The 18708-nt window shown below is 39.3% G+C and overlaps 1 protein-coding gene across 3 annotated transcripts in view; it reads right to left on the bottom strand.

Moving 5' to 3' along the window:
* Window positions 1-5052: 5052 nt before the first annotated feature.
* Window positions 5053-18708, bottom strand: part of LOC106996543 (POTE ankyrin domain family member B-like) — a 30214-nt gene continuing 16558 nt past the window's right edge. For 2 of the 3 annotated variants that reach the window (XM_077952225.1, XM_077952227.1), the window contains exons 8-13: window positions 16973-17043; window positions 15560-15604; window positions 14362-14528; window positions 7327-7450; window positions 6525-6671; window positions 5053-6416 (exon numbers count right to left, since the gene is read on the bottom strand). In XM_077952225.1, the coding sequence (XP_077808351.1) occupies window positions 6333-6416; window positions 6525-6671; window positions 7327-7450; window positions 14362-14528; window positions 15560-15604; window positions 16973-17043 (638 nt within the window). In that variant the 3' untranslated portion in view covers window positions 5053-6332. Of the gene's footprint in view, window positions 6672-7326; window positions 7451-14361; window positions 14529-15559; window positions 15605-16972; window positions 17044-18708 lie in introns of all 3 variants that reach the window. The other variant, XM_077952226.1, reaches the window with a different exon arrangement.

The following is an 18708-nucleotide window of genomic DNA, read 5'->3' as shown; positions in this document are numbered from 1 at the left end:
GAGAGGATGTGGAGAAAGAGGAACACTTTTACACTGTTGGTGGGAGTATAAATTAGTTCAACAATTGTGGAAGACAGTGTGATGATTCCTCAAGGATCTATAACTAGAAATAGCATTTGACCCAGCAATCCCATTACTGGGTATATACCCCCAAAAATATAAATCATTCTAATATAAAGACACATGCACACATATGTTTATTGAGGCACTGTTGACAACAGCACAGACTGGAACCAACCCAAATGCCCATCAAGGATAGACTTGATAAAGAAAATGTGGCATATATGCACCATGGTGTACTATGCAGCCACAATAATGGATGAGTTCATATCCTTTGCAGGGACATGGATGAAGCTGGAAACCATCATTCTCAGCAAACTAACAGAAAAACTGAAAACCAAACATCACGCCTTCTCACTCATAAGTGGGAGTTGAACAATGGGAACACATGGACACAGGAAGGGGAACACCACACACCAGGGCCTGTCAGGGTGGGGAGCTAGGAGAGGGATAGCATTACCAGAAATTCATAATGTAGATCACGGACTGATGGATGCAGCAAGCCAGCATGGCATGTGTATACCCATAAAACAATCCTGCATGTTCTGCACATACACCACAGAACTTAAAGTATAATTTTAAAAAAAGGAAATTTGCTTTTGAGTAAACTTTTAATCATAGAACTTTAAAAAAAAAATCCTTTTGAATCTTTTACTACCACATCATAGCTTGGACAAACTGCTGATATTTTAAAAGTAACACAAACATCAAACAGAAAGAACTAGACTTAAGAACCAAACTCAGGTTTCTGTAGTTAACAGGCAGAATCTTAACACTGGGTCACCAAGACTACTCCTTCAGCCTGGCCTTGGCTAGCAAAAGATGACCTTGTTATGTAGGTGAGCCCGCTAATGTACAAACAAAAAAAATAAAAATAAAAAATATTTTCTGATAACTGGAATTTTTTTTTTCATTTTTGCAGCCACAGGGCTTTTAGCCAATTCAGATGCCTTGCTCCCCACAATTTGGAACATTCCCTTGGATTTGACCAAGTCAGGAAGAGATGGGAGAAAAGTGAAACAACAACAATAAAACCCCAAACACAAACACACACAAAGAATTGAGCAAAACAAACAAATGCACCATTTATATGATTACTGAGTGTTCTCATGGTAAGGAGAAATTAAAAGTAGCTGGTGGATAATCTTAAATTATAGTCATTAGAAAAAAATTTAAGACAAAAGTCTAATTCAGTTACTTACCTGGAAATAAGGCTCAGGCTGGTGATCGTTCTCTGCCGTCTTAGAAGCTGGAAAAAACTGACACTCACCTTTCCTGTCAGAAGCAAGCCGAAACTCAGGAAAGGAGGTGCCTGCTCTCCATCACCATGGAAGCAGGAAAATTTGCCTTCGTTGTTGGAAATGAGTAAAACTTCAGAAAAGAACTTGTACAGCAAAATCAACTTTAGATCTCAACCAAATTTTGGGAGATCAGGAACTCTCTGCAGGGGAGAAGCTCCCCAACCTCAGCAAATTATCCTATTGGTTTGGGCAATAAGGATAGCCCAGGTTGGTATCAATCAATAATGAGATTTATCAAAGGTCAGGACCACCTTTGTAATCTCCTTCTTTTTTTTCTTTTCTTTGAGATGGAGTCTCCCTCAGTCACCCAGGATGGAGTGCAGTGGCACGATCCCAGCTCACTGCAAGCTCCAACTCCCAGGCTCAGGCCATTCTCCTGCCTCAGCCTCCCGAGTAGCTGGGACTACAGGCACCCGCCACCGTGCCCGGCTAGTTTTTTGTATTTTTAGTAGAGACGGGTTTTCATCGTCTTAGCCAGGATGGTCTTGATCTCCTGACCTCGAGATCTGCCCACCTTGGCCTCCCAAAGTGCTGGGATTACAGGCGTGAGCCACCGCGCCCGGCCCTCTTTCTTTTTTTATCTTTATTGCTATAGTTCATTTGGTCAGGAACTAGGAGTGCAACACTTGCTTTTTTCTGTTTTCCATTTGATTGAAATATTTTTCTCCATTCTTTTATTTTGAGCTTATGTATGGCACTGTATGCAAGATGGGTTTCTTGAAGACAGCATACTCAAATGGGTCTTGGTTCTTTATCCAGCTTGCCCCCGTGTCTTTCAATTGGAGCATTTAGCCCATTTCCATTTAAGGTTAATCATGGTATGTGTGGATTTGATCCTGTCGTCATGCTGTCAGCTGGTTATTTTGCAGACTTGTGTATGTGGTTGGTTTTTGGCATCACTGGACTGTGTACTTCAGTGCGTTTTTGTACTGGATGGTGATGGTTTTTTCTTTCCATATTTAGTGCTTCCTTCAGGAGCTCTTGTAAGATAGATCTGGTGATAATGAATTCCCTTAGCATTTGTTTGTCTGAAAAGGATCTTATTTCTCCTTCACTTATGATGCTTCATTTTGCTGGACATGAAATTCTGGGTTGAAATTTCTTTTCTTTAAGAAGTTGAATATCTTTTCTGGTTTGTCGGGTTTCAGCTGAGAGGTCTGCTAAGTCTGATGGAATTCCCTTTGTAGGTGACCTTGCCTTTCTCCCCAGCTGCCTTTAACATACTTTCTTTTCATTTTGACCTTGGAAAATCTGATGACTGTGTGTCTTGGGGATGATCTTCTCATGACATATCTTACTGAGGTTCTCTGGATTTCCTGAATTTGATTGTTGGCTGTCTGGTTAGGTTGGGGATATTCTCATGAATGATATTCTGAAGTACGTTTTCCAAGTTGGTTCCATTCTCCTCATCCCTTTCAGGTACATTAATTCGTCACAGATTTGGTCATTTATATCATCCCATATTTCTCGGATATTTTGTTCATTGCTTTTCATTCTTTTTTTCCCCATTCTTGTCTGCCTATTTTATTTCAGAAAGCCAGTTTTCAAGATCTGAGATTCTTTCCTCTGCTTCATCTGTTCTGCTGGGTGGTTTTGCACATGAGATGGAGCTGGTGAGACCTCTGCCGTCCTTACTCTGTTTGCCTCTCCCAGGGCTCCAGCTTGGGCACACCTGCTTACAGGGCACTCTCGGGTGCCCATACACACTACAATAATTTTCATAATGCCATCACACACAATCACCATGTGACTGCATTATGAAAATTCTTGTAGTGTGGTTTACAGCTCTATCAGGTCAGTTATGTTTTTCTCTGTACTGCCTATTTTGTCTGTCATCTCCTGCAGTGTTGTACAATGATTTTTAGCTTCCTTGTATTGGATGACAACGTACTTCTTTCACTCAGTGAACTTTATTCCTACCCATATCCTGAACTCTGCTTGTATCATTTCAGACATCTCAGCCTCAGCCCAGTTCTGAACACTTGCTGGAGAGCTGATGCGGTCATTTGGAGGGAAGGAGGCATGCTGACTTTCTGAGTTCTCAGTATTCTTGCACAGATCCTTTCTCATCTTTATGGGCTTATCCTCCTTCAGTCGTTGAGGTTGCTGACCTTTGGACAGGATATTTTTCTTTTATTATATCTGATGACCTTGAGGATTTGATTGTGGTGTAAGGCGGACTCAGCCAACTGGTTTTGTTTTTGGAGGATTTTAGGGGGCCAACATGCAGTTCCCAATTCCTGAACTGTGTGCTTTAACTCTGGGGAACGTGTATTGGGCCCCATCTTTGTTCTCTGGCTCCTTGAGGTTTGGAGTCCACTGCACTGAGGGGATCCAAGTGCGGCAGCTGCAGCGGAATGCTAGCGGATGCAGGAGTCCCTGCCTCCCTGAGAGCGTTGACAAGGGGGTGGAGGCAAGACAGCTGGGGTGTGGGCCAGGGGGCACCTGCTGACTCTGTGTGCTGTTACACTGGAGGCAGTGCTGGTTTGGGGTGGACTGCTGGCCAGTGCACCTCTGGGTGCCTTCTCTGAGCCCCCCCTCCCCCAAAGCAGCAGTGGTCGCTCAGGATATAAGAAGGTCCCTTTTTCTCTGCACAGCATTACCTCAAGAGTGAGATGTTGACAGGGATGGGGTTTTTGGCTCTGTTCCAACCACAGCTTCGTCTTCAGTGGCAGTTGGTGTGGGTTGGGGTGTGTGCTGCACTCCCATGTGCTATCAGGGCAAGTACAGAAAAACCCACCTGTGTAAACACACACAGCAAAGGGATGTGAGAAGTTTCCATATAAAGAGCTGCAGTATGGAGAGGTGATGTGCAGGCTGGTGCATGGCTGTAGGGGCCACCTTGCTGCAGCTCTCCACTAATCAGGCACGGTCCACTGGTACAGAAGCTATAGTGTGTGCACCCGAGAGTGTCCTGTAAGCAGGTGTGGCCTGGCTGGGGTCCTGGGAGAGGCAAGCTGACTAAGGGGTGCTGAGGTCAGACCTGCCTCACCTGATGTGCAAAACTGCCTAGCAGAGATCAGGTCTCAGAGAACTCTCTCAAAAGTGAACCCCAGCACAGCACAACTGCTCTACACAAACATGGCCAGACTTCTTTTTTAAGCAACTCCCCTTTTTAAAGAAGGTAACTCTTAGACCTGATCTGTGCTGGGCAATCTTTCACATGAGACAGGGCTGGTCTGACCACAGCACTCCTTAAGTGCTGGGATAAAGTGTCTCATAAGAGCAAGCAGAGCTAGAGAGATAGCTGTCCCTGCCCTCTGAGCTGCATATCATCTGACTTGTTGCTCTACAACTTTGTCTCCTGGAGGCTCCACCCGAGAGAGATGTAAGTTAGCAGTTACTTAATATAATCACCCCAGGATGGAGGGTCTGTGCTGTGAGCCCAAGTCAGGGTTCCCTGTCTGGTGATGAACAGTGCAGGGTGTGTTGTACCTGTGGGAAATGGACTGGTGTGTTCCTTGGGTCAACTGCAGCTTGTTGGAGGTGTCAATATGGCACTTAGGGTCTTTGCTCCCTTGATATTCTGAGGGAAGCAAGGGCAGTTCCACTGCAGAGGCAGCGGCAGAGAGGATTTCAGTTGCTCCTGGAAGCTCAGTCCAGGGAATTGCCAAGTTGCTACAGGCTTGATAGTTCCAGTGGGGGGCTGGCTGGAGACCCTGCCAGGAGGGCCTACATATTGAGGAGATATGGAAATGGGCACCCACATAACAGTCTGGCCACTTTTCTGTGGGGCTGCTGTGGTATGCTGGGGGTCCACTCCAGTCCCCAATGGCCTCCTATTTTCCAGTGCCTGAAGGTATCAGCAGTGAAGTCTGCAAAAAGGCAAAGATGATAGCCTGCCCCTTCCTCTGGGAGCTCTGCACCTCGGAGGTATGAACCAGTTGCCAATCTGTACACACCTGTAGGATGTGGCTGGAGGCAAGTTGAGAAGTCCTGAACAGTCAGGAGGAACAGGAACAGGGACTTGCTTAAAAAAGAAGTCTGGTCACATTTTTGTAGAGTGGCTGTGCTGTGCTGGGGGTTCACTTCAGCCCCTGGTTGCCTCAGACACTCTGAAACTTGAAGACTGAAATGGCTAAGTTGTCCAAATGGCAAAGATGACAGTCTGGTCCTTCCCCTGGAGCTCTGACTCAGGGAGGTCTGAAACCTCTGTCAGCCAGAGAACAGCAGTGAAGGTGGCTGGAGACCCTGGTTGAAAGCCTGCACCCAGTGTTTACAAATGTGGTCGGAGACTGACTTAAACAAGAGTCTGGCCACGTTTTTGGAGGGTGGCTGTGCTGCACTGAGACACCACTTCCACCCCTGGTCAGCTTGGGCTCTCCAAAGCCCATGGGCCAGAACGGCTAGGTGCCCAAACAGCAAAGGTGGTGGCCCTCCCCTCTCTCTGGGAACTCTGTCCCAGGAAGGTTTAAAATCTCCGTTGGCCAGGGAACACTGGTGGGGGTAGCTAGAGGCCTCAGGTGGGAGGTCCTGTCCAGTGATGAGGAACAGGATCAGGGCCTGCTTACAGAAGCAGTCTGGCCATGATTTGGTAAAGCAGCTGTGCCGTGCCACAGGATCTCTTCTGCCCTTGATGGGTTTGTAGTCTCCAAAGCCCACACACTAGAATGACTAAGTTGTCTGAACAGGAAAGATGGGGGCCTGCCCCATCTTGTCTCTCAGAATTTATCCTGTGTGATGCAGCTTAATGTTTAGGCTGTTAATTTTGCTGTCAACATTAGAGTTGTTCAGAAAGAATCTCACTGTTATCTTTTAGGTTAGATATATGAGAATTCATTTTTTCCTGTAAATAAACCTGTTCATGTTTGTTCTCTGTAAAGAAGTCTGTTTCATCTATTTGACATTGATCACAGTCATGTAGGGCAGTAGTCAGTCTAAAACGACATGATAGGATTTCCATTTCCAGTGTTTCCTAGCTGTGTCTTACATTCTGCAGTTCAGAACTGAGCATTCTCAGCGGTCAAAATGCTAAGCTGTCCACTCTACTGAAATACTGATTTTTGCTAATGCTTCCTCATTCAATTTTACAGCCTTAAGAAGTTTATCATTATTCTCAGTTGTCAAAATGCTAAGCTGTCCACTGTACTTAAATGCTGATTTTTGTTAATGATCCTCCCTTAATTTTACAGCCTTTAGAAGTTTGTCTTTCTTTGCTTTCACACTTTCAATTTCCTCCAAAAGTTTCTTTTCCCTTAGCTGGCTCTGCTGTTTTATTCTGTCTACTTCCAGTCTCAGCATGGCAATTTCTTCCTGCAACATGCGATTTTCATGCAAGAGATCTTTTTCTTTCTTATTGGTAAGAGAAACCTAAGTAAACAAAGGGAACTTTTAATTAGCACTCAAGAGAATGACATATCATGATTTCTTCTGAAATTAAAGTATGACATTTATATTTGTATAAGGAAAGAATTCCCATAGTGGATATTTAACTGGAAAAAAGTTGGACAAAACTTCAAATCTAAAAATGTGTAAATTCCAAAAAGTTGAAATACTTATTTAAAGACCATGAAAAATAAGTCACTAGAGGATTTTTAGAATTTCAGAATTGGAAAAGTCTTTCTCTGAATTATAAAAAACCCAAATGCATAAAATATAAGATTAATATGCTTGAGTATATTTTTTAAATTGGGTTTATTCTCTGATATCTAATCTATCAACTACACCATTGTAAGAACCTTAGCTATGCATATATTTGGACAGAAGCAATTTCTTAAAGTTCTTTAAGTTCCTTTTTCTGAAGAAAGTTTTATCAATATACTACTTTTCTAATATTTTTACAGTCAGTCATAAGAATTGCATTTATTCATAACTGTTTAAGCATTGTACCCTTCCACAATGTACACGTAGGCATCTAAACATTGCACTTCTGTTTTAAAAATCCTGTGTACTTTCCAAAATACATAAAGTTGTCTTTTAAATAAATACACATATTAAAACATTTGAAAATGACTAAAGAAAATACCTCAGAATTCATTTTCTTTTCAGCCACTTCCATCTGCTCTTGTTTACCAGTCAGAATCTCTTCTTGTGATATTCCAGCATTCTGTTCTTCCAAAACTTGCTTCTGGGTATCATTTTGTTCATCACTAGAAGAAATTTTGATTTTCATGAAATACTGGAGGTGTCCCTAAAATGATCTACAGGGCAACATGGTGCCATCAGATGTCATTCACACAATGCATATCTGCACATTAATCCAAGACAAGGCAAAGGGGTCTCACATCTCTTAACCCAGTTCTCCCCAACCATGTTGGCACCAGGGACTGGTTTTGTGGAAGGTAATTTTTCTGTAGACCTGAGTTGGGGGATGGTTGCAGGATGACTCAAGCACATAACATTCATTGTGCATATTATTTCTATTATTACTTATATATAATGAAATAATTACATAGCTCACCATAATGTAGAATCAGTGGGAGCCTCAGCTTGTTTTCCTGCAACTAGATGGTCCCATCTGGGGGTGACAGTAGATGGTGACAGATCATAAAGCATTAGATTCTCATAAGGAGTGAACAACCTAGATACCCTGTGTAAGCAGCTTACAACAGGGTTTGAGTCACACTCCTATGACAATCCAATGCCACCACCGATCTGACAGGAAGAGAAGCTCAGGCAGTAATGTGAGTGACAGAGAGTGGCTTTAAACAGATGTAACTTTGCTTGCTCACCTGCCACTAGCCTCCTGCTCTGTGGTCCAGGTCCTAACAGTCCAGGGACTGGTACTGGTCCATGGCCTGGGGATTGGGAAGCCCTGTGTTAACCCATACTTTTTATATTTATTTTTGGGAAACACTTTCCACTTATATTCTTGATTCCTCTGTATTTTATAGACAACTTAGAAATTCCTTTTGGAACAAGACAGGGTCTAATATTGTGTTTTTAACATACAACTTTGAATTAATTTTATCTGTGTATGCGACAGAGATGTGAAATAAAGTAATCATTAATCACTTTTGATTTTACTTTTATTTCATGCATGTTAAGAATAAAACTGGGAAGTCCTAGGCAGAGCAATTGGGCAAGAGAAATAAAGGACATCCAAATTGGAAAAAAGAAAGTCAAATTATCTCTTCACCAATGATATGATCTTATCCCTAGAAAACCCTAAAGACTCCTACAAAACACTCCTAGACTTGATAAATGAATTCAGTAAAGTCTCAGAGGCTACAAAATGTACAAATACCAATGAGTAGTACCACTATACACTACCTACAACCAAGTTGCGAGTCACGTCAAGAACCCAGTCCCTTTGACAATGGCTGCAAAAGAGTAAAATACCTAGGAAAATACGTAACGAAGGAGGTGAGTCAACTATAAAAGGATAACTGGAAAACACCACTGAAGAAAATCAGAGATGACACAAATAAATGAACATACATCCTATGTTCCTGGACTGAAAGCACTGATATTGTGAAAATGATCATAGTGCCCAAAGAAGTCTACAGATCCAATACAATTTCTATCCAAGTACCAATGTCATTCTTCACAGAGTTATTTTAAAAAGCTGCCATTCATGTAGAACCACAACAGAGCCTGAATAGCAGCACACACACCAAGCAAAAGGAACAAACATGTTGGCATCACATGACCTGAAAACTGTAATTATTTTTAATGAGGTAAAAATGCATAAGAATATTACTGTTATTGTACAGAGAAGACAGTGAACAAGAAAAGGAATTTAAAAAGAGAATATCACTACCATATACATATATTAACTGACAAAGAGACTAAAACCTCCTACTGGAGTTTATGTTAGGACTTGAACAAAAGCTTCTAGAAATACCAATAACAGAAACAAGGCAATTAATTTTAAGGAATAAATTATGCAAAGAAATATGTGTTTTAAAAAATGTAAATAGATCTTCCTGAGAGCTATTATTAACCAATTCATTGTGACCACAATTTTAAAATGAGGTCTAAAATTCTGGAATATAAAATAGTTTCATTTTGAACATAGTTAATTGAAGGCAACTTTTAAACAGAAAATGTTCAGTTAAAGTTGAGTCTAACTTAGGAAAGAAATGACCTGTACCAATGGTAACAAGAAGCCACCCAGAGCCAGTTTGAAATCTAATCAACCAATCAATGACCACTGGTCTTGCTCACCAACCAATACAGATGTGAGCAGCTTGCTTCTGAAATACAGCCAAGCAGCAGCACCTGCTCCATCAGAATAGCCAGTGCCGGACCAGTATTCCTCTTACTATAGGAAGCAAAAAATTTCCAACTCTGTCTTTTTATTTCAAATACCAAAGGTTCATAATCCCTTGAAAAGAATTTGTAAGTCCATTAAATGTGCCACCCCATTTTTTTTTTTTAAAGCAGGTGGCCAGGTGCAGTGGCTCATGCCTGTAATCCTAGCACTTTGAAGGGCCAAAGTGGGTGGATCACCTGAGGTAAAGAGTTCGAGACCAGCCTGCCCAACAAAGTGAAATTAGTAGTCTTTACTAAAAATACAGAAATTAGCCAGGTGTGGTGGCATGCCGCTGTAATCCCAGCTCCTCAGGAGACTAAGGCAGGAGAAATACATGAACCCAGGAGGCGGAGGGTGCAGTGAACTGAGACCCCACCACTGCACTCCAGCATGGGCGATAGAGTGAGACTCTATCTCAAAAATCAAATCAAATAAAATACTAGTAAAGTTTGCAATTCCTCTGACTCAGTTTACCATAATTACAATTATGATTACAAATAAAAGAATAAATAATGAATAACCACAATATTGGGCTTTTCTCCCTAAATAAAAAAATTAATATAAAGAATGTAGCTTATTATAAAAAGCCAAAACAATAATTAAAATGCATATAATTACCAGACAAAACTAATAGAATGACCCATGTCAAAATTTTAAAGTGAGAATCAATCAAACAACATACCCAGGATAAACTCCATTCACTCGTTTAATAAGGATTTATTAGGTAGCTACATCCAATACGCTAGGCCTTTTTCTAGGCAGTGAGGATATAGTAGTGAAAAATAAAATCCTTATTCATGAGAGTGAGATAAACACACAATAACAACAGACAGAGAAGACAAAATATACAGTACGTTAGAGGAGAAAAAACTAAAGCAGGAAAATGAAATGTTTATGTGTTTGATGGGGAGGGTGGTGGGAAAGTTGGGATGGTCAGAAAAGTCTCTGCTGAGAAAGAGGATTTCTTTCTTTCTAATACAAAAAACCTTTTATTTGTATATCAAAGACTCTAAGAAATGATGATATAAGGTTAAGAGTGTTGATGTCAAGATACAAATGGATTTGAAGTTAGAGATGATAAATCACTTTGTTTCATTGAACCTTCCCTTGGTTACGTTAGAGAGCCTCCCTGGTACACTCCCAGTTGAATCTTAAGCATGATGCATCTGGGTAGTACATGGTTCTTCCTCAGAAAGTGGTTGTTCCATAATGTGTTTCTTTTTACCCTTTTTCTACTTCTTAGCAGAAAGGAGGTTTTAAATAAAGAACTGAAGGAATGGAAAGAGTAAGCTAGGAGGATATCTGGGGAAAAAGCATTCCAGACACAGGGAACTTCCAAGTACAGAGGTGTGCTTGGAGTCTTTAAGCACTAGGGGTAGATAAGGGATGGCAAGAAGTTCAGTGTGGCTAAAGCAGAGCAAGGGAGAGAATTAGGAGGAAATTTGACACATACTCAGAGTGAAATGGGAGGCAATCAGAAGGGCTGGGGCACAGGATTGACACAATTTGACTTATATTTTAAGTACATCCACTGAGTTAAGAATTGATGAAAAGGGAAGTTTTTAAAAGCCAGGACTATCAATTACCAGTCTATGACACTCATGTAGACTGCAGATGAGGGTGGCTCAGATGTAGAAGATATGACTGGCTTCTGGACATATTCTTCAGGTAGACCTGACAAGATTTACTGAGAGAATAGATGTAAGGTGTCAGAGACGGAGAGAGAGATGAATCAAGAATGACAACGAGATTTTTGGCAGAGCAACTGGAAGAGTTGCCCTTAACCAAAGTAGGAAAGACTACATGAGGGGTAAATTTCAGGAAGGCCATCAGTAGCCCAATTTTGGGTCTGACAAGTGTGTGATACCCAATAGCTAACCAAATAGAGATATCAAGTAGGCAGGCTCATATGGAAATCTGGAATTAGGGAGAGAGATCTGAGCCAGAGACATACATTTGGAAATCACTAGCATATACACGGTAGAAAAAGTCACAAGGGGCTGGGTGCAGTGGCTCATGCCTGCAACCCCAACACTTTGTGAGGCCAAGGCAGAGAGATCACCTGAGGTCAGGAGTTTGAGACCAGGCTGGCCAACATAGGGAAATGCTGTGTCTACTAAAAATACAAAAATTAGCCGAGCATGGTGGCACCAACCTGTAATGCCAGCTACTCAGGGGGCTGAGGCAGGAGAATCACTTGAACCCAGGAGGTGGAGGTTGCAGTGAGCCGAGATCACACCACTGAACTCCAGCCTGGGTGACAGAGTGAAACTCTGTCTCAAAAAAAGAAAAAGTCATGAGAGAGAAGATTGAGGACTGAGCCCTCGGAAAAAACAATGTCCAAATGGAGAAAGATGAGGAGGAGCAAGCAAAAGAGGCCATGATGAATGGATTAGAAAGGCAGGAGGAAAAGCCTGAGGGACTGAGGTCCTGGAAGCCAAGTTGAAGATGCTGTTAGAGAGGAGATGTCCTCCATTGGCTCAAATTCTGCTAACAGATTAAATAAAATGAAGTGTACGAAAAATGCCTAGATTTATTACAGAAAAAAATTAGTGATAATCTTGAGGAAAAACAACGTTGGAGGAGTACTGAAACTGAAGACTTACTGGTGTGAGATCAAGAGTGAATGAAAAGATAATTGAGTTCATGAGTTCTTTTAAGGACATCATACTTAGACAGTTCTTTTAAGGACATCATACTTAGAAGTCATGGCTGAGAATGTTGTAATTTTCTTCCACAGTCATGGAAAATAATAGACAATTAATTTCTAATTTTATATAACAGGTGTAGTCTTCAAATTTTACATAACAATTATATATTTTAAAAGTTATAAAATTATACACATGTGGCATTAAAAATGCCAGACTGAGGTGTTAAATCCTTAAAACTATAGAACTAAAAGTCACCTTAAACATTTCTAGATTCCATAAGCTGAATATCACTTTGTTCATGCTTATACATAAAGACCAAGAAACACTAAACGTTTCAAGGAGAGTATTTCTGGCTTGATAAAAATCAGCCAATTCTAGAACAGTTGATACTCATCAAATATACAAAGTAATTGATCACAGTAAACTACTGAGTTCTATTAACAGGAATAAAGTGGCAGAAATGCAGAAAATAGTCTTATGTTATAAATGAAATTTTAAAAATTATATGAAGTCACTGTGGAAAAATGTGGTGTGGTGAATACTGAAATATATCCTTTTCTCAAAGGAAGGATAATGTCACACATGCAGGACACTTTTATGAATAAGAGTTACTGCATTAGCAGCACCTTCCTTTTAGCACAAGGCCAGCACATTAGCACCTGTGGGCCAAATCCCACTGCCTGTTTTTGTAAGTCAAGTATCTTGGAACCCAGCCACGCTTATTCACTTTACAGTTCACAGAGTCAATTAGCTGGGTGTGATGTTGCACACCTGTGGTCCCAGCTAGCAGAGAGGCTGAGGTCGGAGGATCACTAGAGCCCAGAAAGTTGAGGCTGCAGTGAGCCATGATCACAAAACCGCACTCCAGCCTGGGCAACAGAAACCCTGTCTCAAAATTATATATGCAGTCTGCAAAGCCTAAAATATTTACTAACTGACTCTTTGCAGAAAAATCTGACCAAATCCTGGTTTAGTAGATGAAAGATCCTTTGATACATTTTAATAAAAGTTTTACCCAATATACTGAAATGTTTATATTAAATATAGATCCCCATACAATCCCTTGGCAATATTCAGATTGAAGATCCAATATTTCAGCACTCAGGCACTGACAACAAAAATTTAATAACTAGCAATCAAGGTACAGTGTCAATGGAGCATGCAGCTTCCATTTGCAACACAGCAGATATTACAAGAATTCTAACAAAATTATCTTAAGATGTGTTATCAAAGTAAAGGTTTTAAATACATTTTAATTGTGAAATAATCTGTATACTCTAGATCTAACCTCATTTGTAAAAAATGGTTCCATACTACATTATTTTCTGGGAATGAAAATTGAGCTATTTCCTATTGGTAAGGATTTGCTTTTAATAATGATAAATTCCTACTGATAAGGATCCATCTTTTGATATAATGATGCTGTAATAAATGTTCTTATATGTAAGTATATACGTAACAAATCTATACAAGTATCCTTAATATACATATATATCCTTACTATGTTATATATGTGTGTGTGAATATGCTACTCAATTAATGTTCGAAATGCATTTACCAACAGTGTACGACATGTCTTTTTCAATGAGACCATTTCCTTTGCAGCAACACAGATGGAGCTGGCGGCCACTATTCTAAGCAAACTAATGCAGAAACAGAAAATCAAATGCCACATATTCTTAATCATTTAGTGGAAACTAAACAATGAGAACTCATGGACACAAAGAGGAGAATAACAGGCAAAAGGGTCTACTTGAGGGTGGAGCATGGCTGGAGAGAGATGACCAAAAAACTACCTTTTGGGTATTTTGCTTATTATGTGGCTGATGAAATAATCTGTAGCCCAAACTTCCATGATACAGTTTACCTATATAACAAACTGCACATGTACCTCTGAAGCTAAAATAAAAGTTCACTAAAACATAAAGAAATTCCTTTCCCCTCACATTTGCCAATACTCGTTATTTTTCAAATAAATTAATGACTGGAAAAAATGGTAACTCATTTTTTGCTGATTTTCATTTTTCTGATTACCAGGCAAGGCTGAATATCCTAGGAAAAATATAAAATTTTTAATCATGAATATTAGCCCAAATTAGGATTAGTTTGACAGCATATGGCTGTCTCCTATTAAATGTTGCCATAGGCTTACCTGTGATACTCTTCATTCTCAGTGTCAGGAAATTGCTGACTTTCAGGTGTTCTGCTCTTGCTTTGTGGAATTAATCCATCATCACCATTGCCAGCAGCGGCATCATTAGTCAGGTTTTCTGGTAATCCCATATTATTACTTCCATGCTTCTTCATGTCTTCTTCAGCCTTGAGTGGAAGTTTGATATTAAGGATATTAAGGATATTCACTTTATTGAATAAAAAGAACCTTTTTAATTGATTTTATCAATTGACTCAGTTTGTCATTACTGTAGTCATTAAAAATATTTCACACTTAAGTTTGATCATATATACAGAACAATTACCCTCTAATTTTAAGATGTAATTATCATATCATTGTAATATTTGCTTCATTTCTGTTTGACTGAATAAAATAGAATTTTTCAAAATTCAAAAAGGGCCCTCCTTCATTTTGTGCTTTTATTCCCAACCACTCTTCAGAATCTTATATATATATTTATCCCATTTGACTCGTGGGAACACACAAATAAAAAGACAAAGATGCAAAATGTGTCTTCTTCTGTCTTTACCACCTAGATCTCACATTAAGCAGTCAGATTTAGAGGATGAGACACTGTGAGGCTTCAGGAATAGAAAGGAAGATTGCCCTTTTCTGCACTGAGATATTCTTCTCCCCCACTGCCTTTGATCATTTTTTTTCATTTGGTCCCTGGGATATCAAAAACATGATGGTTCTCACTGAAACATGGGAACCAAAGTTCGCCACAACACAAGGAGCAGAGTGAAACTGCTGAGGTACAAGCGTGGATGCCCAGAAAATAAGATGCTCCCCAAATTTCACATTCCATAGCCATACGATTTTCTAGCTGGAAGATACACAGAATAAGAAATTATCTTCTTTAGCCACATTAACTATTGATAATCAGACTAAAACCAAGAAAGATAAAATGGTTGATCCAAAGCTCCTAAAGTCGCATGACCTAGCACTTTACGGCACCATTCAGGATTATTCCATAATAATGAAAGAATATTTCTGGGGTTTGTATCTCTTTAAAACTCAATCTACAGAATTCTTTCTGAGTTAAATATTAAATTTTTCACTGATGATTTATGCTACTTACATGATAGGATCATGTATGCCTATACTTACAACACTTTATTAAACAACATAATGTAAACATCTAATTCAACAGAAACGTTTGAATATAATGGTATACCTCTCTATCACAATCCTTGTTTATTTCTGATTCTTGAGACATTTCCTGCAAATGCAAAAATAGAAGGTTAATTTGTTGTATTTCTGTGATGTTTCCTCTTTTGGAATGCATGTTTTAAAAATAAGTTTATTTTCAGTAATCAAGTATAGACAATGAAAAATTAGAAAATAATTAAAATTAAAATTTAACTGTTAAAATAAATAATTAATTAAAATTAAAAATTAACTTTTTAATCTACGTTCAGCTACTGCCACATCACTGGCTTCTGACTAACATGGGAAAAATAATTCACCTTAGTCAACGGGAGAAGATCAACATGAACCAGCAAACTTAACTTTGTCACCATTTGTTTGGACTCCACTTAATTTGTTACGTGTTAAATCTGCCAAAAATGCATCAGCGGATGATTTGTAGTGTTGCAAAGTCTTCCTCACTTGAAAAGAGTTTACCTCACCAAACCCTAACCAGTGAGCCTCTACAGATTACTAACTGGATTGTAGGCATGCTTTCAATTATTAGGAGCTGAAATCAACACCAAACAGAAAGAAATGCAAATTCTTAAATTTTAATTGAGATTATATGTTGTAATATGATAGTGTTATGTATCTAGTTTATCTGCTTAAGTCCAGTTCTAATATATTCTAATGTGTACTAACGACAGTGGATAAAAATTTTAATAATCTGTACTGATTTTCTGCAACTGCAGTAAGTTCAAATGTTATTGTGTTTCTGCACCAACACCAAAGGTCCCATTCTGCAAGATACGATTCTTGTAATAGGCATTTGGGTTGCTTTTATGACCTGGTTCCCTCCCTGAAGAGAAACGCTGAGGTCAATGAGAGATCACAAGGCAGAATATATCTTTCACCTTGCTATCAGTGACTGCAATATAAAACTGCAGATTTTCAATCACTGGCCATGATTACTGTTCAACCACGAATCCAGCTCAGGGACCATCAGTGTTACATTGCTCATAATTCTATTGCTTAATAACATAATCCAATAATCGATGTTACTTTCTTTATCATGTCAGGGTGTTGTAAGAATAAAAGAACAAAGTTCTGGAATTTCTTTTGCCTCTATTCCAAAAGGAAAGATTACCTATAAGCTAATCAAAAAGGCAGATAAGAATATTTTAAATAAGAATATTGTAAAGTAAGAGTATTTTAAAGTTTATAGTGGTTATGTTTTTTAAGTTAAGTTTCAAATGCTAACTTAGAATCTATTGATTCTTCTGTTAATGAGATTGCTGAATTTATTAAATTTTATGAATCTATTAAAAAGTTCTTAGAAAAAAGAATCTATTGATTCTCAAAACCTAGTCTGAAAGATAATTTCATTTGGACCACCTAATATTATTAAAGCAAAGAAAACAACATTAAATCAAACATTTAAATGTAAAATTTTCCATGCCTCTGGCTGGCTATTTTCACTGCCTTTAAGCCTTTGTGATTCTTCCTCTGATGTCAGCTTTAAGTCTTGTTCTGTTGAGAAATCCATATATTCAGTTAAAATGAACCACTTAGAACAGTTAAAAACTATTGCCTTTATAAAAATAGATTTAAGACAACATTTTATTTTATCTCATAAATTGAGTGTTTAGTGTTTCATGAAATAGTTACTTAGGAAATCATTCTCTAAGACTTCAACAAACCACTTGGGGAGACGCCTGATGAGATTCACTCACAAATTCATCCACCCAACATAAATGAACAAAACCACCAGAAACACAACTTTAAAATACAGTAGAAACATATAAGGTAACACAGTATGTTGTTCTCCACTTCCTAATCATGAAGCAGTAAACGTAATGAAAAGGAAATTTAGTTTTAAAGAGAAACAAGTTTTCCTGCACTTAGCTACTCTGACTCTAAGGATAGTAACAGGCAGGGCCCAGGTAAGGTCATGTTGACCCTGTCCAAGAAGCCAGAGCCCACAGGTATGGGTCCAGACATCCCAGAGCAAGGTTCAGAAAACAAATTCCTTTACCGTCTCCCCTTCCCCTCAGCATTTACTCATAGCTCTTTGTACAAATGTTTATATTTTGCAAGTTCCTCTTTTCCTTCAATGTAGTTGCAAAGTCACAAGCTATGCTGAGGTTGCAAAACTGTCACTATATGATTAACTGCCTTTGTTCTGCTTCTGTAAGCTTGCCTTTATAAGCCAGGCTCTGTCTTTGTTCAGGACTCAGCATTTGGATGCAAATCCACTGAACTGGTGTGCACCTAAATAAAATCCTCCTGTTTCACCCACTGGGTCTCTCCTGCCTCCTGTTTTCTGCAACAATAGTACCTTATAAATGATTTCCAAAACTACTACTGACACCTTTATTAGTGCACAATGTCTTCCTAATATCTAAAATGTTTCCCTCTACTATTCTGACAAATTTATTTTTTTTTATTTTATTTTTTTTTTTTTGAGCCAGGGTCTTTCTCTGTCACCAGGCTGGAGTGCAGTGGCACAATCTCAGCTCACTGCAACCTCTGACTCCCTGGTTCAAGCAATTCTCCTGTCTCAGTCTCCCAAGAAGCTGGGATTACAGGCATGCACCATCATGCCCAGCTAATTTTCACATTTGTAGTAGAGATGGTGTTTCATGATTGGCCAGGATGTTCTTGATCTTTTGACCTTGTGATCCACCTCCTCCAGCCCCCCAAAATGCTGGGATTACAGTTGTGAGACACAACAACTGGCCTTATTTTCATCTTTTAAAACAATGATATGTGAAGTCTTCCTTGATTCTGCATGTCTTTCCCCAGATAAAAAGGTACCTCCTTCTTGAGGCTGCCTTCTGACCTCACTGATTTTTCTACCGCATCTTTACCACCTGAACTGTACATTATTCCCCCACATGTCTGTCCCCTCTGCTCCAAGACTGCAGAGAACAGTCCTGCACATCATCTTTGTAAAAACAGTCTTTATTTTACTCAGAAATTTCTTATTGAGTCCTGCTACATACATGCTAGGCATTAGGGTTTAAAACAATGAAAATAAAGCATATCAGGGATGGCTTTTCTAGAACACATGCCCAAGCACAGACTGAAATATTGAAATATTGAGGCTAGCCAGATTAAAAGCGGTAGACAGAAGGAAAGGGTAACAGCATTCCACACAGCAGCAAGAGCAGGAGTGAGGCCTGAAAGAGTGAA

Source organism: Macaca mulatta, chromosome 10 (assembly GCF_049350105.2).
Source record: "Macaca mulatta isolate MMU2019108-1 chromosome 10, T2T-MMU8v2.0, whole genome shotgun sequence".
Classification (NCBI taxonomy): Eukaryota; Metazoa; Chordata; class Mammalia; order Primates; family Cercopithecidae; genus Macaca; species Macaca mulatta.
The sequence above is the reverse complement of the archived record's forward strand: the minus strand, read 5'-3'. Positions and strand labels throughout refer to the sequence as shown.